This window comes from Carcharodon carcharias, chromosome X, assembly GCF_017639515.1.
Source record: "Carcharodon carcharias isolate sCarCar2 chromosome X, sCarCar2.pri, whole genome shotgun sequence".
NCBI lineage: Eukaryota > Metazoa > Chordata > Chondrichthyes > Lamniformes > Lamnidae > Carcharodon > Carcharodon carcharias.
Window position 1 is genome coordinate 367,020 of NC_054507.1, and position 24,911 is coordinate 391,930.

The 24,911-nt window shown below is 47.8% G+C and overlaps 1 protein-coding gene across 1 annotated transcript in view; it reads left to right on the forward strand.

The window, feature by feature from the left end:
- The first annotated feature begins 288 nt into the window (after positions 1-288).
- The window catches only part of pou6f1 (POU class 6 homeobox 1), a 305,810-nt gene continuing 281,187 nt past the window's right edge, over positions 289-24,911 (forward strand). The window contains exon 1 of the mRNA XM_041180184.1: positions 289-412. Within this exon, the coding sequence (XP_041036118.1) occupies positions 302-412 (111 nt within the window). The 5' untranslated portion in view covers positions 289-301. The remainder of the gene's footprint in view (positions 413-24,911) is intronic.

Sequence of the window (24,911 nt, forward strand, 5' to 3'; positions counted from 1 at the left end):
GATTCTCCAGAAGTGTTCCCCCTTCCCTGCTAGTCTGCAACTGATATAAAACTAACTGATTTATAGTTTGCAGCTGTTCTATAATTGAGAGTATAGTATTTAGATCTTCGTGCGTAGTATGGTGATGCATGAAGGGAACATCAACATTTAGCCTGGAAAGAAGAGATGCAGAAGTAGCAGGAATACGTTTTAAGTGAGGAATTAAAACTACATTCCACCACTGTGCTCTGCTCTTTGAGTAATATTGTTTCTAAAGCCATGTTCATTTTCTAGTTAATCCCTGCTGTATGTTTCAGAACAAATGGAGACAACACTGCCATCTGAGCCAACAGCAGTGAGTGAAGCACAAGCACAACAGCTACATCTCCAAGCACAACAGACTGTGCCAACCTCAGCACCCACAGTGTCTCAGGTAACTCATTCACTAAACGTGTCTTAGTTGCGCAGATTGCGATTTCACAGTATTTGTTCCCACTCGTGAAAGGATTGCGAACAAGAGGGCGCAGATTTAAAGTAACCGGACAAAGAAGCAAAAGAGATGTTTTTGCACAGTGAGTGGTTAGGATCTGGAATGCTCTGCCTGAGAGTGTGATGGAGGCAGGTTCTATCGAAGCTTTCAAAAGGGATTTAGACTGTTTTCTGAAGAGAAGAATATACAGGGTTACGGAAGAGGCAGGTGAATGGCACGAAGTGAATTGATCATTCGGAGAGCTGGTGCAGACACAATGGGCTGAATGGCCTCCTTCTGTGCCATAACAATTCTGTGATACTGTGATACTCCATAGTAAATGAGTGCCACTGGATCTCTGTCACCTATTTAATGCTTGTGTTTGAAGATTATGCAAAGAATGTTTACATCATCTTTTCCATATTATTCATTCATGGGATGTGGGTGTTGCATTTATTGCCCATCCCTAGTTCTCTTGAGAAGGTGGTGATGAGCTGCCTTCTTGAACCGCTGCAGTCCATGTGGTGTAGGTACACCCACAGTGCTGTTAGGAAGAGAGTTCCAGGATTTTGACCCAGCGACAGTGAAGGGACGGTGATATATTTCCAAGTCAGGATGGTGAGTGACTTGGAGGGGAACTTACAGGTGGTGGTGTTCCCAAGCATCTGCTGCCCTTGTCCTTCTAGATGGTAGCAGTCACAGGTTTAGAAGGTGCTGTCAAAGGAGCCTTGGTGAGTTCCTGCAGTGCATCTTGTAGATGGTACACACTGCTGCTACTGTGTGTCGGTGGTGGAGGGAGTGAATGTTTGTGGATGTGGTGCCAATCAAGCAGGCTGCCTTGTCCTGGATGGTGTTGAGCTTCTTATGTGTTGTGGGAGCTGCACTCATCCAGGCAGGTGGAGAGTATTCCATCACACTCCTGACTTGTGTCTTGTAGATGGTGGACAGGCTTTGGGAGTCAGGAGATGAGCTACTCACCACCGAAGTTTCAGTCTTTGACCTGCTCTTGTAGCCACAGTGTTTATATGGCTGGTCCAGTTCAGTTTCTGGTCAATGCTAACACCCAGTATGTTGGTATTGGGGAATTTGGCGATGGTAATGCCATTGAATGTCATGGGGCGATGGTTAGATTCTCCCTTGTTGGAGATGGTCATTACCTGACACTTGTGTGGTGTGAATGTTACTTGTCACTTGTCAGCCCAAGTCTGGATATTGTCCAGGTCTTGCTGCATTTGGACATGGACTGCTTCAGTATCTGAGGATTCGCGAATGGTGCTGAACATTGTGCAATCATCAGTGAACATCCCCACTTCTGACCTTATGATGTAAGGAAAGTCATTGATGAAGCAGCTGAAGATGGTTGGGCCGAGGACACTACCCTGAGGAACTCCTGCAGTGATGTCCTGGAGCTGAGATGACTGACCTCCAACAACCACAGCCATCTTCCTTTGTGCTGGGTATGACTCCAACCAGCGGAGAGTTTTCCCCCTGATTCCCATTGACTCCAGTTTTGCTGGGGCTCCTTGATGCCACACTCGGTCAAATGCTGCCTTGATGTCAGGGGCAGTCACTCTCACCTCACCTCAGGAGTTCAGCTCTTTTGTCCATGTTTGAACCAAGGCTGTAATGAGGACAGGAGCTGAGTGGCCCTGGCAGAACCCAAACTGGGCATCAGTGAGCAGGTTATTGCTAAGCAAGTGCTGCTTGATAACACTGTTGATGACCCCTTCCATCACTTTACTGATGATGGAGAGTAGACTGATGGGGCGGTAATTGGCCAGGTTGGATTTGTGCTGCTTTTTGTGTACAGGACATAACTGGGCAATTTTCCACATTGCTGGGTAGATGCCAGTGTTGTAGCTGTACTGGAACAGCTTGGCTAGGGGCAGGGCAAGTTCTGGAGCACAAGTCTTCAGTACTATTGCCAGAACAATGTCAGGACCCATAGACTTTGCAGTATCCAGTGCCTTCAGCTGTTTCTTGATATCATGTGGGGTGAATCGAATTGGCTGAAGACTGGCATCTGTGATGCTGGGGACCTCCGGAGGAGACTGAAGTGGATCACCACTCAGCACTTCTGGCTATATTAATGTAGCATTCTCCTCCAGTGAGTTGTTTAATTGTCCACCACCATTCATGACTGGATGTGGCAGGACTGCAGAGTTTAGATCTGATCCGTTGATTGTGGGATCACTTAGCTCTGTCTATTACTCGCTGCTTATGCTGTTTGGCACACCAGTAGTCCTGTGTTATAGCTTCACCAGGTTGCCGCCTCATTTTTAGGTATGCCTGGTGCTGCTCCTGACATGCCCTCCTGCACTCTTCATTGAACCAGGGTTGATCCCCTGGCTTGATGGTAATGGTAGAGTGGGGGATATGCTGGGCCATGAGGTTACAGATTGTGGTTGAGTAAAATTCTGCTGCTGCTGGTGGCCCACAGCGCCTCATGGATGCCCAGGTTTAATATGCTCAGTGATACTAAAAAACAGGAAAGATGGTCAAACCATGGCTTACAAGGGAAATTAGAGATAGTATTAAATCCAAGGAAGAGGCATACAAATTGGCTAAAAACAACACAGACTTGAGGATTGAGAGCAGTTTAGAATTCAGCAAAGGAGGACCAAGGGATTGATTAAGAAAGGGAAAATAGAGTACAAGAGTAAGCTTGCAGGGAACATAAAAACTGACTGTAAAAGTTTATTTAGGTATGTGAAGAGAAAAAGATTGGTGAAGACAAATGTAGGTCCCTTACAGTCAGAAACAGGGGAATTTATAATGGGGAACAAAGAAATGGCTGACCAACTAAATACATACTTTGGTTCTGTCTTCACAAAGGAGGACACTAATAACATACCAGAAATGTTGGGAACACAGGGTTCAGTGAGAGGGAGGAACTGAAAATCAGTATTAGTAGGGAAATGGTTTTGGGGAAATTGATGGGATTGAAGGCCGATAAGTCCCCAGGGCCTGATAATCAACATCCCAGAGTACTTAAGGAAGTGGCCTGAGAAATAGTGGATGCATTGGTGGTCATCTTCTGAGATTCTATAGACTCTGGAACAGTTCCTACAGATTAGAGGGTAGCTAATGTAACTCCACTATTTAAAAAGGGAGGTAGAGAGAAAAGAGGGAATTATACACCAGTCAGCCTGACGTCAGTAGTGGGGAAAATTCTAGAGTCCATCATAAAAGATTTAATAGCTGAGCACGTGGAAAACAGTGGCAGAATTGGACAGAGTCAGCATGGATTTATGAAAGGGAAATCATGCTTGACAAATCTACTGGAATTTTTCAAGGATGGAACTAGTAGAGTTGATGAGGGGGAGCCAGTGGATGTGGTTTATTTGGACTTTCAGAAGGCTTTCAACAAAGTCCCACATAAGAGATTGGCATGTAAAATTAAAGTGCATGGGATTGGGGGTGTTGTACTGAGATGCATAGAAAACTGGTTGGCAGACAGGAAACAAAGCGTAGGAATAAACGGGTCTTTTTCCGAATGGCAGGCAGTGACTAGTGGGGTACCGCAGGGATCGGTGTTGGGACCCCAGCTATTCACAATATATATTAATGATTTACCTGAGGGAACTAAATGTAATATCTCCAAATTTGCAGGTGACACAAAGCTGGGTGGGAGGGTGAGCTGTGAGGAGGATGCAGAGATGCTTCAGTGTGATTTGGACAAGCTGAGTGAGTGGGCAAATGCAAGGCAGATGCAGTATAATGTGGATAAATATGAGGTTATCCATTTTGGTAGCAAAAACAGGGAGGCAGATTATTATCTGAATGGCTATAAATTGAGAGGGGAATGTGCAACGAGATCTGGGTGTCCTTGTACACCAGTCGCTGAAGGTAAGCATGCAGGTGCAGCAGGCGGTAAAGAAGGCAAATGGTTTGTTGGCCTTCATAGCCAGAGGATTCGAGTACAGGAGCAGGGATGACTTGCTGCAATTATACAGGGCCTTGGTGAGACCACACCTGGAATATTGCGTGCAGTTTTGGTCTCCTTATCTGAGGAAGGATGTTCTTGCTATAGAGGGAGTGCAGCGAAGGTTTACCAGACTGATTCCTGGGATGGCGGGACTGACATAATGAAAAGAGATTGAGTCAATTAGGATTATATTCACTGGAGTTCACAAGAATGAGGGGTGATCTCATAGAAACCTATAAAATTCTAATAGGACTAGACAGGGTAGATGCAGGAAGGATGTTCCCGATGGTGGGGTAGTCCAGAACCAGGAGTCACAGTCTGAGGATATGGGGTAGACCATTTAGGACTGAGATGAGGAGAAATTTCTTCACCCAGAGAGTGGTGAGCCTGTGGAATTCACTACCACAGAAAGTAGTTGAGACCAAAACATTGTATGTTTTCAAGAAGGAGTTAGATATAGCTCTTGGGGTGAAAGGGACCAAAGGATATGGGGAGAAAGCAGGAGCAGGCTATTGAGTTGGATGATCAGCCATGATCATAATGAATGGCAGAGCAGGCTCGAAGGGCCGAATGGCCTACTCCTGCTCCTAGTTCCTATGTTTCTATGATGAGTGCTCTCAGAATACCAAAGATACTGTACAGTAGGTAATGCTCTACATGGTGGAACACTACATGACAAATTGAAAACAGTGTGGCACCATCAAATCTTTTGGGACAGATTTTCATGTTGTCGGTGGGAATTGGGATACGGGATTAATCCTGTTCTAGTGTCTCAAGGCTGCTGGGAGATGGGATCTTCTGTGATGTGGAGAGAAAAAAAACAAAAAGCAGAAACTGGCCTTTACTGCCAGGCATACAAAACCAAGAATGGTGGGGCACAGCATAAATGCAGTCAATTTAAATCATCATCATGATTAGGAGCTCAATATTCCAGGCTCTAGGTTCTTTCAAAAGGATAGGGAGACTGGGAATGGAGGGGCAATATCAATATTGACAAAAGACACAATTACAACAGTAAAAAGAAGGGAATTGTAGTGAGGGTGATCAGGTAGTGGAAACACAATTATTACGATCCTAGCCCAGACCCCCAGGGCTTTGGTAAGATCTGGCTAGGGACCAATAACATTTTGCTTAAAGAAGACAAAGTTTGACGTTCCTCACACCTGTTAAGTGAATAAAGCAACAAGCTTCCACAGGTTTTGAACAAACAAAATTAAACTTTACCATACTAGGCTGGAAAGATAAAACCATTTACAATATCTATCTGATACTCTAACATTCAGGATTAACATCAGATAGATGTTAATTAACAGGCAAACTGTGGTCGAACACACCACAGTGCATAATAAATGGAAAATGCAACCAAGACAGAGTCCATGGATTTCTCAACAGCCCACCCATATATCAGTAACACTGTAAGTCAGCCAATCTCACTGAAACTCTCTCTCTGTCTCCCTCTCAGGATTCCAGTCTTCATCTTCGAAGATCTAATTTGGGAATTTCTATCTAAAAGTCGCTCCAACTTGGACGGCCTCAACAACGGCCTGCCTTGCAGGCTTTCAATCTCGTCCCCCGAGTTTCTGTTGCCCCGGATTCCCGAGTATGCACTCAAGCATCAACTCACAAACACAACTTCAGCTCTTCGGCTGTGGGAAACAGAAGACCACTGCTCCAAAGGTGTGACTTTCCCCCAGCAGCCTGCAGCGTGGAGTTACGAACCTCCTTCGATTGCCAGGGCTTCCCCCGAGTCCTCTTCACTTAATGTCTGCTAACCGTGTGCCCTTGTTGGAGAATATTTCTCTGCTCCTCTCCTTTTAACTGAGCTCCCTTTGGGTCCTCCCCTTTCCCCTGCCAGGGACCTGTCTGCAATGGCACTCAGCTCCTGGTCCCACGACCTGGGTGTTTGCGCTGTGTTCCCTTTCTGCACAGGTGCATTGGGCCTGCCCTCAGCCTGAAGAACTTAACATGCTGAATTGCGCATGTGTAACCCAGTCCTGGTCCACACCTGCGCAGAAACTCCGAGGTCTGTCACAACTCTCTGCTCTTGGTAAGATGGTAAGTTGGCTTTCATAACACTATGCAGTAAGTCCTTGCTTAAAGTCAATTCGCTGAACGTTGTTTCACTTTAACATTGTTAATAAAGTAGTGTCAGTATACCTGTTTAATGTAGTCAGTTTCACTTTAACATCATTTCCCACAGACTTCTTCTTCTGTGGCCTGCCTGCTCACAAAATCTTTTCCCCATCGTTTTCACTCTCGCCCTCAACCCCGCTCCCGTGCCTGCTGCCCTTGCTCCAAGCATTGCTTCCCGCCCTTCCTCCCCACCTCCCCTCCTGGGCCTTGTCTCCTGCCCCTGCTCCTTAGCTTTGCCTGCCCTCCTGGGCCTTGTCTCCCACACTTTGCCCTTAACTTAGGCCCCAGGGTCTTTTCCTCTTCTTGTTGTTGGCCCCCACTCCTGCCTTTGCTGCTGGCTTAGCCCATGTTGAACTCCTGGTCTCCATCTAGTGGCAGGGATTGGTCACTGCAGGTAGTTCTGGGACTTCAGTTGATAACTTCAATGAACTAGCTCTGCCACTAGAGATAAAAACAAAAAACTGTGGATGCTGGAAATCCAAAACAAAAACAGAATTAACTGGAAAAACTCAGCAGGTCTGGCAGCATCGGCGGAGAAGAAAAGAGTTGACGTTTCGAGTCCTCACGACCCTTCGACAGAACTAGGCGAATCCCAGGAAGGGGTGAAATATAAGCTGGTTTAAGGTGGCGGTGGGGGTGGGGTTGGGTGGGGGGAGAGAAGTGGAGGGGGGTGTTGAGGTTGTAGGCAAAAGCAGTGATAGAAGCAGATCATCAAAAGATGTCACAGACAGCAGAACAAAAGAACACATAGGTGTCGAAGTTGGTGATATTATCTAAACGAATGTGCTAATTAAGAATGGATGGTAGGGCACTCAAGGTATAGCTCTAGTGGGGGTGGGGGGAGCATAAAAGATGTAAAAATATTTTAAAATAATGGAAATAGGTGGAAAAAGAAAAATCTATATAATTTATTGGAAAAAAACAAAAGGAAGGGGGAAACAGAAAGGGGATGGGGATGGAGGAGGGAGCTCACGACCTAAAGTTGTTGAACTCAATATTCAGTCCGGAAGGCTGTAAAGTGCCTAGTCGGAAGATGAGGTGTTGTTCGTCCAGTTTGCGTTGGGCTTCACTGGAACAATGCAGCAAGCCAAGGACAGACATGTGGGCAAGAGAGCAGGGTGGAGTGTTAAAATGACAAGCGACGGGGAGGTTTGGGTCATTCTTGCGGACAGACCGCAGGTGTTCTGCAAAGCGGTCGCCCAGTTTACGTTTGGTCTCTCCAATGTAGAGGAGACCACATTGGGAGCAACGAATTCAGTAGACTAAGTTAGGAGAAATGCAAGTGAAATGCTGCTTCACTTGAAAGGAGTGTTTGGGCCCTTGGACGGTGAGGAGAGAGGAAGTGAAGGGGCAGGTGTTACATCTTTTGCGTGGGCATGGGGTGGTGCCATATGTAGGGGTTGAGGAGTAGGGGGTGATGGAGGAGTGGACCAGGTGTCCCAGAGGGAACGATCCCTACGAAATGCCGACAGTGGGGGTGAAGGGAAGATGTGTTTGGTAGTGGCATCATGCTGGAGTTGGCGGAAATGGCGGAGGATGATCCTTTGAATGCGGAGGCTGGTGGGGTGATAAGTGAGGACAAGGGGGACCCTATCATGTTTCTGGGAGGGAGGAGAAGGCGTGAGGGCGGATGCGCGGGAGATGGGCCGGACACGGTTGAGGGCCCTGTCAACAGCCGTGGGTGGAAAACCTCGGTTAAGGAAGAAGGAGGACATGTCAGAGGAACTGTTTTTGAAGGCAGCATCATCAGAACAGATGCAACGGAGGCGAAGGAACTGAGAGAATGGGATGGAGTCCTTACAGGAAGCGGGGTGTGAGGAGCTGTAGTCGAGGTAGCTGTGGGAGTCGGTAGGCTTGTAATGGATATTGGTGGACAGTCTATCACCAGAGATTGAGACAGCGAGGTCAAGGAAGGGAAGGGAAGTGTCAGAGATGGACCACGTGAAAATGATGGAGGGGTGGAGATTGGAAGCAAAATTAATAAATTTTTCCAAGTCCTGACGAGAGCATGAAGCAGCACCGAAGTAATCATCGATGTACCGGAGAAAGAGTTGTGGAAGGGGGCCGGAGTAGGACTGCAACAAGGAATGTTCCACATACCCCATAAAGAGACAGGCATAGCTGGGGCCCATGTGGGTACCCATAGCCACACCTTTTATTTGGAGGAAGTGAGAGGAGTTGAAGGAGAAATTGTTCAGCCTGAGAACAAGTTCTGCCAGACGGAGGAGAGTAGTGGTGGATGGGGATTGTTCGGGCCTCTGTTCGAGGAAGAAGCTAAGGGCCCTCAGACCATGCTGGTGGGGGATGGAGGTGTAGAGGGATTGGACGTCCATGGTGAAGAGGAAGCGGTTGGGGCCAGGGAAATGGAAATTGTTGATGTGACGTAAGGTGTCAGGAATCACGGATGTAGGTGGGAAGGGACTGGACAGGGGGGGAGAGAAGGGAGTCAAGATAATGAGAAATGAGTTCTGTGGGGCAGGAGCAAGCTGACACGATCGGTCTACCGGGGCAGTTCTGTTTGTGGATTTTGGTAAAAATCATCTAGGACCCTCCACCCCTGCCCGTCCCTCCGTCCCCACCCCATCTTCCAATCCCAACCCCAGCCGTGTATTCACTATACCCCCTGACCTTCCCCTCTCCGATGCTGAACGTTCAGTGCTCAGCAAAGGACTTAGTTTCATACCCCTACGCCCTCACCTTGATGGATTTCGGGCTCGGCACGATGCTGAACTCTTCTTCCGCCGTCTTCGTCTCCGGGCTCACTTCTTTGGGCAGGATTCCTCTCCACGTTCAACGGATCCTTTCACCCACCTCCAATATTCTTCCTCCACATGGACCCCTCCCTCTGGATTCTTACCTTCTCTTGACCTTTTCATTGAGAACTGTCGGCGCAACATTAGTCGTCTCAATTTCTCTGCTCCTCTCACCCATTCTAATCTCTCTCTCGCTGAACTTACTGCACTCAATTCTCTCAGGTCCCAACCCTGACATCATCATCAAACCTGCTGACAAGGGTGGTGCTGTTGTTGTCTGGTGCACTGACCTCTACCTCGCAGAAGCTGAGCGTCAGCTCACAGACATTTCCTCCTACCTCTCCCTGGACCATGACCCCACCACTGAACATCAAGCCATCGTTTCCAAGACTGTCACTGACCTCATCTCCTCTGGGGATCTTCCTCCCACAGCTTCCAACCTGATAGTTGCCCAACCTCGGACGACCCGCTTCTACCTCCTACCCAAAATCCACAAACAGAACTGTCCCGGTAGACCGATCGTGTCAGCTTGCTCCTGCCCCACAGAACTCATTTCTCGTTATCTTGACTCCCTTCTCTCTCCCCTTGTCCAGTCCCTCCCCACCTACATCCGTGATTCCTCTGACACCTTACGTCACATCAACAATTTCCAGTTCCCTGGCCCCAACCGCTTCCTCTTCACCATGGACGTCCAATCCCTCTACACCTCCATCCCCCACCAGGATCGTCTGAGGGCCCTTAGCTTCTTCCTCGAACAGAGGCCCGAACAATGCCCATCCACCACTACTCTCCTCCGTCTGGCTGAAGTTGTTGTCACACTGAACAATTTCTCCTTCAACTCCTCTCACTTCCTCCAAATAAAAGGTGTGGCTATGGGTACCCGCATGGGCCCCAGCTATGCCCGTCTCTTTATGGGGTATGTGGAACATTCCTTGTTGCAGTCCTACTCCGGCCCCCTTCCACAACTCTTTCTCCGGTACATCGATGATTACTTCGGTGCTGCTTCGTGCTCTCGTCAGGACTTGGAAAAATTTATTAATTTTGCTTCCAATCTCCACCCCTCCATCATTTTCACGTGGTCCATCTCTGACACTTCCCTTCCTTGACCTCGCTGTCTCAATCTCTGGTGATAGACTGTCCACCAATATCCATTACAAGCCTACCGACTCCCACAGCTACCTTGACTACAGCTCCTCACACCCCGCTTCCTGTAAGGACTCCATCCCATTCTCTCAGTTCCTTCGCCTCCATCGCATCTGTTCTGATGATGCTACCTTCAAAAACAGTTCCTCTGACATGCCCTCCTTCTTGCTTAACCGAGGTTTTCCACCCACGGTCGTTGACAGGGCCCTCAACCGTGTCCGGCCCATCTCCCGCACATCTGCCCTCACGCCTTTTCCTCCCTCCCAGAACCATGATAGGGTCCCCCTTGTCCTCACTTATCACCCCACCAGCCTCCGCATTCAAAGGATCATCCTCCGCCATTTCTGCCAACTCCAGCATGATGCCACTACCAAACACATCTTCCCTTCACCCCCACTGTCGGCCTTCCATAGGGATCGTTCCCTCTGGGACACCCTGGTCCACTCCTCCATCACCCCCTACTCCCCAACCCCCACCTATGGCACCACCCCATGCCCACGCAAAAGATGTAACACCTGTCCCTTCACTTCCACTCTCCTCACCGTCCAAGGGCCCAAACACTCCTTTCAAGTTAACCAACATTTCACTTGCATTTCCCCCAACTTAGTCTACTGCATTCGTTGCTCCCAGTGCGGTCTCCTCTACATTGGAGAGACCAAACTGGGCGACCGCTTTGCAGAACACCTGCGGTCTGTCCGCAAGAATGACCCAAACCTCCCTGTCGCTTGCCATTTCAACACTCCACCCTGCTCTCTTGCCCACATGTCTGTCCTTGGCTTGCTGTATTGTTCCAGTGAAGCCCAACGCAAACCGGACGAACAACACCTCATCTTCCGACTAGGCACTTTACAGCCTTCCGGACTGAATATTGAATTCAACAACTTTAGATCTTGACCTCCCTCCTCCATCCCCACCCCCTTTCTGTTTCTTCCCCCTTCCTTTTGTTTTTTTCCAATAAATTATATAGATTTTTCTTTTTCCCACCTATTTCCATTATTTTAAAATATTTTTACATCTTTTATGCTCCCCCCACCCCCACTAGAGCTATACCTTGAGTGCCCTACCATCCATTCTTAATTAGCACATTCGTTTAGATAATATCACCAACTTCGACACCTATGTGTTCTTTTGTTCTGCTGTCTGTGACATCTTTTGATGATCTGCTTCTATCACTGCTTTTGCCTACAACCACACCATCCCCCTCCACTTCTCTCCCCCCACCCAACCCCACCCCCCCACCACCTTAAACCAGCTTATATTTCACCCCTTCCTGGGATTCGCCTAGTTCTGCCGAAGGGTCAAGAGGACTCGAAACATCAACTCTTTTCTTCTCCGCCGATGCTGCCAGACCTGCTGAGTTTTTCCAGGTAATTCTGTTTTAGCTCTGCCACTAGAAGGAGCCTAGTCAGTTTAAAAGTATGCTAAGTATATTTTTATTGTATACTGTATTGTACAGTATTTCTTATATTTAGTGATGTATTTTCTTTTGCAAGTTATTCCAGCTAGGAATGCACAGTGCTGAACATGTATAGTACAGTATTTTAACTTGTACGTTGCTTTTTCTGAGCAAGGAATATCTGAAGGGACCTAACTCAGGCTTTAACATTGATTCCTATGGAAACACATGATTCACTTAAAGTCGTTTCACTTAAAGTCACAAATTTCAGGACCGCAACAAACAACTTTAAATGGGGACTTACTGTAGGTAGAACAAAGAAACAGCACAGGATGATGCAAGAGTGCGGTGGGAGTTATCTATTGAGCTCCTGACAGTAGTGGTAAAGTGGGGAGGATGCATCAGAACAGAGATCAGGGAAGCATGTAGCAGAAACAATGTGCTTATAATGGGAGAATTTAATTTTCACACAGCACAACAGATTATTAGCAAAAATTAGAGTGTATGGAATTGGAGGTAACTTTGGGTCATGGGTCAGTAATTCTTTAGGAGGTAGAAGAGAGAGGTCAAGGAATAATAATTTTGTTATGTGCTGGTATGTGACAAGTGGTGTTCCCCAAGCATCTGCACTAAGGCCTCAGCTTTTCATATATTTTAATGAAAGTTCGAATGAAGGAGTAGAGACTTGTCTATAAGTACTTTCACCATACTGGTATACAATAATGTGACAAAGAAGATTGAAATTCAAATTAATTAAAAAACAGGCAAGAGCTTTATCTAATTCTTCAGCAACTTATAATAAGAATGGGAGATAGGGAGAGAGAACTTAAAAGAGAACAGTGCCAGATTTTCATTTTTAAAAACAAATTCCCATAAATTGACCTCAAAACTTGCAATAAAAATATTCGATTTCTGCACAGAAATGTTTGTGACATTCAGGCCACCAAACACAAAATCTGAAAGGAACTGCACTTTAACCATATACCATTGAAACCATCTGAATAGAAATGCTTTAAAAGGATGACCAGACACTACTTCAAAAGGGAAAAAAGCAGGAACAGCCGGGAATTCACTTTCACTTCTAGCTAATCCTGATAATGGTTGTTACACTCTAGGATACCAACTGGGAATAGAGGCAAACGGACCCCAGAAGTGCAAAATCTTTTAGTTGACAGGCAATATGATCGGCGCAGCCTTGGAGGGCCGAAGGGCCTGTTCCTGTGCTGTACTTTGTTCTTTGTTCATTGCCATGATTTTGCTCGCCTTTTATCTTGCCAGTCCTTTGTGACGCGTCCATATCTTTTTACAAGGTGATTGACTACACTCTGATCACATTGTTTTCCTATCTGAATATTTGCTTCAAATGCCTTGTAACGAATTACCTCAATTGCATTGAAGTTCATTTTTAAATGTCACGTATTTGTGTCCAGCTTTGATGAAAATTATATTAGTCATTTGGAAGTACAGAACTTAAGTTTTGCTGAAAAAAGACATTTTGTCGAAGCTTTTCATCTTGCACTCATCAGGACAATCGCAAGAATACCAATGTCATGGGAAGCAACAACTTTATACTGTATGAGAAGAGTGCCGATTGGTTGGCAAGTGGACTCTGATTGGTAGAAGCATTGCCATGGAGGATGCACCAGTTAATGGTGACTGACAGTTAACCAGGCAGCTTGACTCTGATTGGTCAAGGCATTGTCCTGAGGAATGAACCAGTGAATGGCTATCACTTATTTTGTTTATCGCAATGTGTGTACATTGTACTATTTTCAAACTTCATATGAAGTTCATTATACTATGATCATTATTTCCCAACGTATCTTTTACTATGAGATCACTAATTAACTCTGCGTAATTGACATATCAGAGATAGAGGATCCATAACCAGAGAGTACAATCTTAGATTAAATTAGTGAGGCCTTGCAGGAGTGCAACCAAGAAGCACTTTAGCACACAAAGACTAGTGAAAATGTGAAATTCTCGCCCTTACCCCCACTTCCAAATGGCTGTGGATGCTGGGACAATTAAAAATTTCAAAACTGAGGTCAATAGATTTCTGTTGAGTAATGGTATTAAGGAATATGGAACAACAAGCTACAGTAGCACTTTTACAAAACAGTAAAATATAGTCAAGTTACTTCAAATTTACTCAAGAGTTCTGAAAAATAAGTTTTCTTTTGTGAGCAAGTGTGAAACAAAGCTTTGGAGTACTACAGTGTACCATAGAGCGAAACGTGGATTTGCATTTGCGATTGTCTGCTGAGCTCCCTATCTCACCCATGGCATTGAAATGAAGCATTGAGCAAAAATTAAGCATTAAAATGAAGGAAAGGAGGAAAAGCCCATGGGAGAGTCACTGGGACCGTTCTTGCTTATGAGCCAGCTTAGAGCCTTAAGGACATTATTCGTCATAGAGACTGGACTAGTCAAATTGGAAAACGTGACTTGGAAGATGAATTTTTAGAATGCTTTCATGACATTTTCCAGGGACGATGTGTTGCTGAACAAGCGAGGGACAACACTATTTTAGATCTAGTATCGTGCAATGACGCAGGGTTAATTAGTAATCTCATAGTAAAAGATCCATTGGGAAATAGTGATCATAATATAATTGAACTTCATATGAAGATTGAAAGCAACATACGCCAGACCCAAACTAGAATCTTAAACACAGCCAATTACATTGGTATGAGTAGAGCTAAGGTTGATTGGGTAAATAGACTAAAAGTATAGCTGTAAATAAATAGTGGGAAACATTTAAAGAAGCAATTCAAAATCTTCAACGAAAATACATTCCACTAAAAACACAAACCCAGCAAGAAAGATCCGTCCTTAGGCTACAAGGGAAGTTAAGGATAGTATTAGATTAAAAGAAGAGGCTTATAATGTTGCAATGAATAGTAATCAACCTAGGGATTGGGGATGTTTTGGAAACAAGGAAAGGACTACCAAAAAGTTAATAAAGGAGAAAAACAGAATCTGAGAGAGCCAGGAATATAAAAACAGATTGTAAAAGTTTTTACAAATATATGAAAAGAAGGAGTAGTTAAAATAAACATTTGTCCCTTAGAAGCAGTGACAGGAGAAAATATCCTGGGAATGGGGAAATGGCAGACATCGAACAAATATTTTGTATTTTGAACAAATGACATATTAGAAATAGAAGATAATCTATGGACTAATAAGTAGAGAAAAATATTGGAGAAACTTAAGGGATTAAAAGCTGACAAATCCCCAGGACCTGATGGCCTTTATTCTAGGGGTCTAAAAGAGGTAGCTGCAGAGATAGTGGATGCACTCGTTATGATTTTCCAAAATTCCCTGGATTATAGAACAGTTCACTAGATTGGTACCTGGGATGAGAGGGTTGTCTTATGATGAGAGGCTGAGTAAATTGGGTCTATATTCTCTGGAGCTTAGAAGAGTGAGAGGTGATCTCATTAAATCCTACAAGAATATGAAAGGGCTTTGACAGGGTAGATAGTGAGAGGTTGTTTTCACTGGTCAGGGAATCTAAAACACGGGGGCTCAGTCTCAGTATAAGGGCCCAGTCATTTTAGACTGGGATGAGGAGAAATTACTTCACTCAAAGGCTGTCAGTGAATCCTGAATCTTTGGAATTCTCTACCCCAGTGGGTTGTGGATGCTCCATCATTGAATATATTTAAGGCTGGGATAGACAGATCTTTGGTGTCTGAGAGTCAAAGGATATGGGGAATGGGCGGGAAAGTGGAGTTGAAGCCCAAGATCGGCCATGATCGTATTGAATGGCGGAGCAGGCTCGATGGGCTGTGTGGTCTACCCCTGCTCCTGTTTCTTGTGTTCTAGCGGTTTGAAAGTTAGCAAATGTAATAGTGCAGTTAAAGAAAGGAAGAGAAGGAGAGAGAACGACAGGCCAGTTAGCCTGACACCAGTCATAAGAACATAAGACATAGGAGCAGGAGTAGGCCATTCAGCTCCTCAAGCCCGTCAGGCATTCGATGAGATCATAGCATGATCTGACCTTGGCCTCAACCCCACTTTCCTGCCTGCCCCCATTACCCTTTATTCCTTTGTATTTCAAAATCTAGCTAACTCAGCCTTGACTATATTCAATGACCCAGCCTCCACTGTCCCCTGGGGAAGAGAATTCCAAAGATTCAGAATTCTCTGAGAGAAGAAATTCCTCCTAATCTCTGTTTTAAATGGGAGGCTCCTTATTTTTAAACTCTGCTCCCCTGGCTCTAGACTCTCCCATGAGGGGAAACATTCTCCCAGCATCCACCCTGTCAAGTCCCCCCTCAGAATCTGATATGTTTCAATAAGATCACCTCTCGTTCTTCTAAACTCCGATGGGTCTAGGCCCAACCTGCTCAACCTTTCCTCATAACACAAACCCCTTCACCCCAGGAATCAGCCGAGTGAACCTTCTCTGAACTGCTTCCAATGCAAGTATATCCCTCCTTAAATACAGAGATCAAAACTGTACACAGTACTGTAGGGCCCAGATCTTTGCTCCTGGCTCAGGTGGGAAAATTCCTGGCTCCATGAAGCTCACCTTTAAAAATGTCTGCCCGCACTTGAGATTTTTGCTCAGGGGTGGGGGGTGCTGTGTGGTGGACGAGCCAGATTCAAAGGTGACCCCAGGAGTAGTAAGGGGTCAGAGGTGGGCCCGGCATGAGTAGCGAGACTCAGGTACATATAAAAAGTGCCCCTTTTGAAAGCTCTGTTTGAGAAGTTGGCCCTCTATGCTATGCTTCCTGTGGCTTGGAGGAGATGTCTATGGGTTATCAGATGAGTATCAACTAACCCTGGAATAGATGACCCATCATGGACTTTCCCTGTGGGAGAATTGTCATTATTGCTGCCTAATCAAACTGTACTGAACTAAACCACTCCAGACACAGCCATGGAGGTGGCATCATTTTGCCACCACTACCTGGTGCAGATATTCTGCAGTGATGTAGTTAGCTGGCTAGGCTCAGTGGATAAGTGATGAACACTGCCATGCTCATTATGCCATCCACTTGTCCTCTTGCTACTCATCTATCAGGATGTGCCCACACTGTGGACTGTTGACCAGGTCCCTGACATCTGCACACTGTCACGGGATAACAGTGTGACTAAGAGGGAGTAAGCTAATAGGGCTGTCAGTGGTCGCTGAACACAGTGTTGGAGTCACAGCTGCAATATACATGGCACCAAGCATACGTGCAGAGCCATTCTCTCCACCACAGTGTTGGCAGTATTCATCGATGAAATGTTGAAAATAGTGCATGTAAGCACAGAAAAGTGAATAAGAGCAATGTAACCTGAATTGCTCATGACCCTTTTTGCCTGACATTCCCATTAATGAATGTTGCACAGAGGAGCTGTGGGGGAAGGGAGAGGGCCAGTGGCCCCATGATTCTCAGATCAGGACCTGTAGCTCTTAATTAAGGAGATCCAGAGGAGAACAGTCATATACCCCGCTGGACATCAGATTCCGCCTGCCACAACCAAGGCCTGGGTAGAAATTACAGCCGGGATTTTCTATGCCCGCCCGTGCCGGGTGTGTTTGGTGGTGTGAATGGACGATATGACGTGATGAAACCAGTTTGTGAGTGTCTGCTCAGCCTGTTGATGGTGGGCCTGCTTCCCCACCATTGGACATCAGGAACCTCATTGTAGTACATCAACATATCGTTATTAAGCCTGCCTGCCGGAATTGTCTACCCGGCTGGATCGTCTGCCCACATTGGTGGGAAAACAAGCCAACGGGTTTCACAACATCAGATTATAAGGCATGCACCTGGCGAGCTGCACCTCACTCGGGACTTTGAGGTTTGTTTGCCTCCCTTGCTTCGAGCAGCACTCACTGGCATCAGCACCAGGCTTCACAGGCAGCACCACATCACTTTTAGGGGGGCACACAGGCAGGTCTCTCCTTACCAGACCAGCCGTAAGGCGGGGGTGGCTTTTCAATGTCTGCAGGGCTGGGGTTTGCTTGGGGAAGGGGGAGAAGTGGCCTCAGGCAGGGGAAGAGGCTGCAGGGTGAGGACTGTACTGGGGGAGGGGGGTATCCCAGGGTGTGTGTGTGTGGAGACACATGTTGATCTGTGCAAGTGGCCTCAGGATGGTGAGGGTTGAGGAGGCAGCCTCCAGAGGAGATGAGGCCAGATGGAGATGTGAGGGTGTGTGTGAGAGACAGTGAGTGGTGATGTCCCTTGAGCTGGCAGTGAGTGAGATGCCAGTGAGTGTGTGATGAGCTTGTGAGTGTCTGAGTTTAGGTGATGAGATGGTTACCTTACCCTGGCTGCATGGATGAGACCATTCACCCTCTATCTGCACTGGATGGCCGAACTCTTCTGTGCAGCATTGGCACTGACCAACTCTGCCATCACCTCCCAAACTGGGCGGTAACGTACCGGCCCCTTCTGCGGCCAGCGTGGGGGTAGAGGACTTCACAGCGTTCAAAGGGCACTAGAGGGCTGCGGTGTTCTTGCCTTTCAGGGCCATGTCTTCTTTGCTGCAGCCCTGGGCTGGAAGCACTGAGAGCAGCTGTACTTTAAATGTGGTGCCTGGCGTAATGAAGCAGTGAGGTGATGGCGTGGAGGAGAATTGGAGCCCGCCCACCATGGAAATGGCGTGTATCCATTAATGCGGTGGGTTTGGGAGGATACAGCGTGAAAAGCCGCCATTGCGGCCCGCGGGTAAAACGTTGTTCTTCCTGCCCACTAATGCACTTAGTGCAAATCTGGGACAATTCCACCCTGCAGCTCTGGTGAGCACCAGATATCGTGGATTCAGTTCCCACAAAATGTTCAGTGAGCTGCTGCGTTCCGACAAGGTGAGTAGCTTGGATCATAGACACAGAGGTCTAAGTGAAGGGTCACATCTGCATGCTGCAGACGAAGTGAGAGAACTGACACATACCTCTGCTTCAGACACAGTGAAGAGCAATATCTGCATGCGCTATATATGAGGGGAAAAGAAATTCCTGTTGTCGTTGCAAAGTGTAAGGGCAGAGAACACCAGAGAGATGGTCCAGACTAAGGGTGGGTCAGCCTACCTGAGGCCCATGTGCCCATGGAGCAGATGGCCATAGAGATTGCCAGAGTGCCGGAGCTGTTGGTGATGGTGAATCTCCAGTAACAGGCGATAAAGGAGGTGTTGAGATTGCTTTGGCACTTGGTGGTAATGGTGGAGGTCATGCTGTCATTTCACTCAGCACAGTGGGACATTGGCATGAGAGGCAATGCAACGATGGAGTTGAGTCATAAGGGCAGTGCAAGGGTGTGCACTAGGTTGTGCTTTCATTGGGAGAAAGATTGTACCTAAATAACTCCTTTTGTATCTCACACATGTCCCAGCTTGGCTTGCCCTTCCCTCCCTATCCTCCCAGGCTAGATTATCCCTTGGGCATCAAGAGGAGGAAGAGATACCCGAGGATGCAGTGTCACATCAGACTAACCTACACCCTGCCAACTCAGATACCAGCACATGGGAGAGATGCAGTGTGTGTGTAAAGTCAGTGACACAGGGTGAAAGTCACCGCACCAGAGCTCTGTGGGGCAGTGGGAGCTCTAGGACTGCAAATGGAGGAGTCCATCACTGTCATGAGCTCCACATTGTCCCGGGGGCTTGACCACATGAGCTCTGACCACGAGATATTGGCCAATCTCATGGAGATACACATGCTGCAGCACATGGAGTGGATGCAAGAGCATGTCTCGGACAGGAAAGGGTGCAAGCCTCCCTCAGTAGCCTGCTCAGTCTGCTCAGAGTACAAGCACTGACATCAACAGAATACATCCGGAGCCGCATGTCCTTAACAGGACAGTCGCATTGTTGGCACAGCAGTTGCTGGAATGGACGACTGCTGTGCACCAGCAGCCAGCTCGATCAACGCCACTTGAAGGCCAACCCAGGGCTGTGCAGGTCACTGAGGAGGGTGACGTTAGGGAGAGCTCCTTAGCACCCTCATCTTCCTTCACCTCCCCTGCCCCTCCACCAGAGCCCTCATCTACCCCACAGGTACCAGTGACCATGGCTGCCCATGCAGAGAGGCCACAGTCTGTACTAGGCCCCCAGCAGGTGCCTGCACGATGAGGCTGGTCATCATTCTCCTCATTGCCATATAGGCTGAGAAGTGAGCAGCCTGGCTCCAACTCCTCTGAGGTGACACAGTTGGGGGGTGGGGGTGGCTGGGGCTGGGAACTTTGCAGGAGTGTGCAAGAGTGAAGGGCACTGTCTCACCTAGAGCACCAATGGGTTCACTGTGGTTGCACTGTCACATTGTATATATCATATTGGAGCACTTCATTTCTATATGACTCAGTGTGTGTTTGTACACTGGAGAGCTCAGAAAAGGATGCTCAAGATATGAAGGCACATCTTACCAGTAATAACGAGGGTGGCAAACTGAGGTCCATCTGGACATGCCGTAAACAGGAGCAAGGCTGTTGGCTGATTGGTGAGGTATATGAAGGCTTCTTCCTTCCCTGTTTTATCACCTAAGACTCCAGAGGTCAAAGGCTCAAGCACTAAGATGCTCCTTATATCTTTCAGTTTCCATCTAACCATACCTTTAAGGGAGGCTTAATGATCCGACTCTGCCAACTGATGCTGGCCAGCAAGTGTATCTCGAGCATGAGTGCTGAAGGCAAAATGTTCATCCACACAGCAATGTTGCATTTTGGTCTTGGTGTGGGCAGTGCAGCTCGGTAGACCAGGCACTATTCGTTGTCTGCTCTACCACTACAGTGGCTACACTGGCATTCCAGGTGTCACAGGGTGTGATTTGTGCAGTTTGCAGAGGGATATATGGAAGGCAGGAGTGATGTTCTTAAACAGGATCATTGGTCGGATTGGATGTTATGAAAGTTCCTTCAAGGAGCTGCAACAGCACAGTTGTGTCATCATCACGCACGAGATGCCATATCTGCATGTATGATACAACTTGCACTTATATCAGTGTGTATAGGGTTTTATGTTTTAAGTCGTGTCAGTCTCTGTATTGTGGGCATGGCTTGATTATGGACAAGTTGGCAGCATGGGTACCTCATTTACAGTCAATGGCATTCATGTGAAGGGGGCAGGTTGTGACAGCCTTACTATCATGTGTGTTTGAAATATGATGATGGAGAGGGTAGCAGCCATACGAATGTGACTGCGTCAAACTCTTTGATGTTCATTCGCTTCCTTGTAGAGAATGAGTAATTGTGGCTTTAATTGACAAGGATTTTCATGTGGAAGTATGTCACCAGGGACAAGCTGATGGCAAGTGTTATACAGGTGGATCTCATGAAAATCTATTTTGAACAAGGATCCATCTGGCGATGTACTTCTCCTGCACGGTGCCAGCCTTGACTACATGGCCATACCGCTTGGCCTAAATAGCCAAGTGGTTATGGTACTGGGCTTGTAACCTCAAGATCAAGAGTTCAAATCTCACAATGGCAAACTATGGAACAATGTAACTTCATCTGAAACAGATGGAAACTGGTTTGTACTTGAAAGAGTTACATGGCCATACCTTCCTGCTGCTCTGCCATTAGCAAGCTCCTCATCCATTTCAGAATCGGCAGAATGGACAGGGGCTTTCTCTCCTTCGTCCTCCTCCTCCTCATCTCCCTCCTCAGAGACAGCAGCTCTGCCCATGGCCTCATTATCATCAATGTGGAGGCCCCTCTGCTGCCCAGTGTTGTGTAGCATACAGCAACTATTCTTGAAACTTTTGCTGGGGCATATTGCAGAATTCCACCTGAGTGATTGAGGCATCTGAATCTCATCTTTAAAATGCTAATGGCCTGCTCGATGGGACTCCTGGTGATGGCTTGGCTGCTGTTGCAGTTATGCTCTGCCTCAGATTGTGGGTTCATAAAAGGGGTCATCAGCCAAGTTCTTATTGGGGAGGCCTTGTCCCTTAGGAGCCAACCATGGATCAGCGTTAGCGGCTGAAATAGATTGGGCAGTTGCAAACTCGTTAATATGAAGGGGTTGTGGCAGCTGCCCGGGAATTTTGAAGAAATACCTTATCGCAGTCACAAACCAGCTGGACATAAAAACAAAAAAACTGCGGATGCTGGAAATCCAAAACAAAAACAGAATTACCTGGAAAAACTCAGCAGGTCTGGCAGCATCGGCGGAGAAGAAAAGAGTTGACGTTTCGAGTCCTCATGACCCTTCGACAGAACTGGACATTGACGGAGGGAAAAGACTTGCAGTTGATGAAGGTGTCCACATGCTGAGTTGGGGCCTCTATTGCAACATGAGTGCAGCCTGTGACACCCTGCACCTCAGAGAAGTCTATGATTTGGCCCAGGGTGCAGCTGTCTCCGTCTGAGACGCTAAATCATGGGGAAACTAATGCACTGGCCCACATGAATAAGCAGGACATTACTCACTTCCTTAATGCATCTGTATGCTGCTGACTGGGATATACCAGCCTGGTCTCCTGTTGGGCCCTGGGAAGAGCCGGAGGCATAGACGTTCAGTATGATGGTTACCTTCACAGCCATTGGCAGGACATGGGGGTCGATGGATTGTGGCTCCAGTGCTGTTGTACCATGTGATAAATGTCTGTCACAACATCGCAGCTCAACCTGAGTCTCCTCCGGCACTGCTTTTCCCTCATGTTGAAGTGCGATGTCCTCAGTCTGTACACCCTCCCCTCAGGGTACAACCTGGTTGTCCTTTCTCTCCTCCACCTCTTTCCTGCTGCTCGTGCCACTGCCTCTTCCTCTTGACATTTGGTGCTCCCTCTGGGCTCTGGCTGCTCATGTTGTACGGTTTCTATGTGAGAGGGTGCCCTGCCTATCCTCTGTGCTCCCCAATAGGCGCAATAAAAAATTGTCCTTGGAGACCTGCAGTCCTCCCCTCCCACTCCCTTGGGTGATGACAAAACAGTTGGAATTAAGTTCTTGACCCCTCTGGGGCAGTAAATACAAATTGAAAGATAACTCTACAGGGGTACCATGCCTCTCCAAAGGGCTATCCAAGGAAATGCACAAGGTTAAAGCTGCTCTGACCTGGTCTGCTCTGCACACATCAGGTTCCACACGACAGGGATGTCAAAATATGGTGCCCTCCAAAATGAGCCAGCCAGAGTGTCTCGTATTGTGGTCATCTGTCACACACTGCACATCATGACAATGCAAAGAGGCCTGGAGCTGGAAGAGGAGCAGGGACCACTCTTCCTCGGAGCAGGATGGAGAAGGAGAGAGAAATCATCTGGCAAGCGCACACATCTGAAGAATTCCATTGCCACCCAAACACATTGAGAATGTCTCTCCACTGCCAACATTCTCCAGCAACACAAACCACCTCAGCCCCTTTGGCCCCTCCCCCACCTGCCCCTGAACTCCATGCCCCTTTTGACATCAAGCAATAATGGTAGAAGGATTAGAGGGGACATGAGGAAAAACTTTTTCACCCTGAGGGTGGTGGGTGTTTGGAATTCACTGCCTAGTTTGGGGGTGGAATCAGAAGCACTCAAAGCTTCTAAAAGGTACCTGGATCTGCACTTGAAATGCTGTAACCTGCAAGGCTACGGACACGATGCTGGAAGGTGGGATTAAAATGGGTGGCTAGTTTTTTATGTTTTTTTTTTTGGATAGTGCAGACACTGGGCTGAATATCCTCTTTCTGCACTGTAATTTTTCTGTGGTTCTGTGAAACACAAATCTGATCAAAGGCATAAGCATTAATTATTAAAGGAAAAGTTATTGATCAAACAAACTGAGAGAATTTCACCCAAGTGACCCGTAAAGTGTATCTAACAGCGAGATGCCCTGTGTTCACGGCCGCTTCTTCAAGGTTCTCCCTGTGGCTGAGGCTGAGATGGAGACGGCCCTGCCCCTTGTCCCTGTTGGTGTCTGAGACGCCCATGGGGGCCCCTCCACAGGATGCTGTTCCTGTCCCCTTGTCCCTGTTGGTGTCTGAGACGCCCATGGGGGCCCCTCCACAGGATGCTGTTCCTGCCCCCTTGTCCCTGTTGGTATCTGAGACACCCAGGGGGGCCCCTCCACAGGATGCTGTTCCTGCCCCTTGTCCCTGTTGGTATCTGAGACACCCATGGGGGCCCCTCCACAGGATGCTGTTCCTGCCCCCTTGTCCCTGTTGGTATCTGAGACACCCATGGGGGCCCCTCCACAGGATGCTATTCCTGTCCCCTTGTCCCTGTTGGTATCTGAGACGCCCATGGGGGCCCCTCCACAGGATGCTGTTCCTGCCCCTTGTCCCTGTTGGTATCTGAGACACCCATGGGGGCTCCTCCACAGGATGCCGTCCCTGTCCCCTTGTCCCTGTTTGTGTCTGAGACGCCCATGGGGGCCCCTCCACAGGATGCTGCTCCTGCCCCTTGTCCCTGTTGGTGTCTGAGACACCCATGGGGGCTCCTCCACAGGATGCTGTTCCTGCCCCCTTGTCCCTGTTAGTGTCTGAGACGCCCATGGCTCTTGCCCATGGGGGTTCCTCCACAGGATGTTGTTCCTGTCCCCTTGTCCCTGTTGGTGTCTGAGACGCCCACGGGGGCTCCTCCACAGGATGTTGTTCCTGCCCCTTGTCCCTGTTGGTATCTGAGACACCCATGGGGGCCCCTCCACAGGATGCTGTTCCTGTCCCCTTGTCCCTGTTGGTGTCTGAGACGCCCATGGGGGCCCCTCCACAGGATGCTGTTCCTGCCCCCTTGTCCCTGTTGGTATCTGAGACACCCATGGGGGCTCCTCCACAGGATGCTGTTCCTGCCCCCTTGTCCCTGTTGGTATCTGAGACACCCATGGGGGCTCCTCCACAGGATGCTGTTCCTGCCCCTTGTCCCTGTTGGTATCTGAGACGCCCATGGGGGCCCCTCCACAGGATGCTGTTCCTGTCCCCTTGTCCCTGTTTGTGTCTGAGACGCCCATGGCTCTTGCCCATGGGGGCTCCTCCACAGGATGCTGTTCCTGCCCCTTGTCCCTGTTAGTGTCTGAGACACCCATGGGGGCTCCTCCACAGGATGCTGTTCCTGCCCCTTGTCCCTGTTGGTATCTGAGACACCCATGGGGGCCCCTCCACAGGATGCTGTTCCTGCCCCCTTGTCCCTGTTTGTGTCTGAGACGCCCATGGCTCTTGCCCATGGGGGCCACTCCACAGGATGCTGTTCCT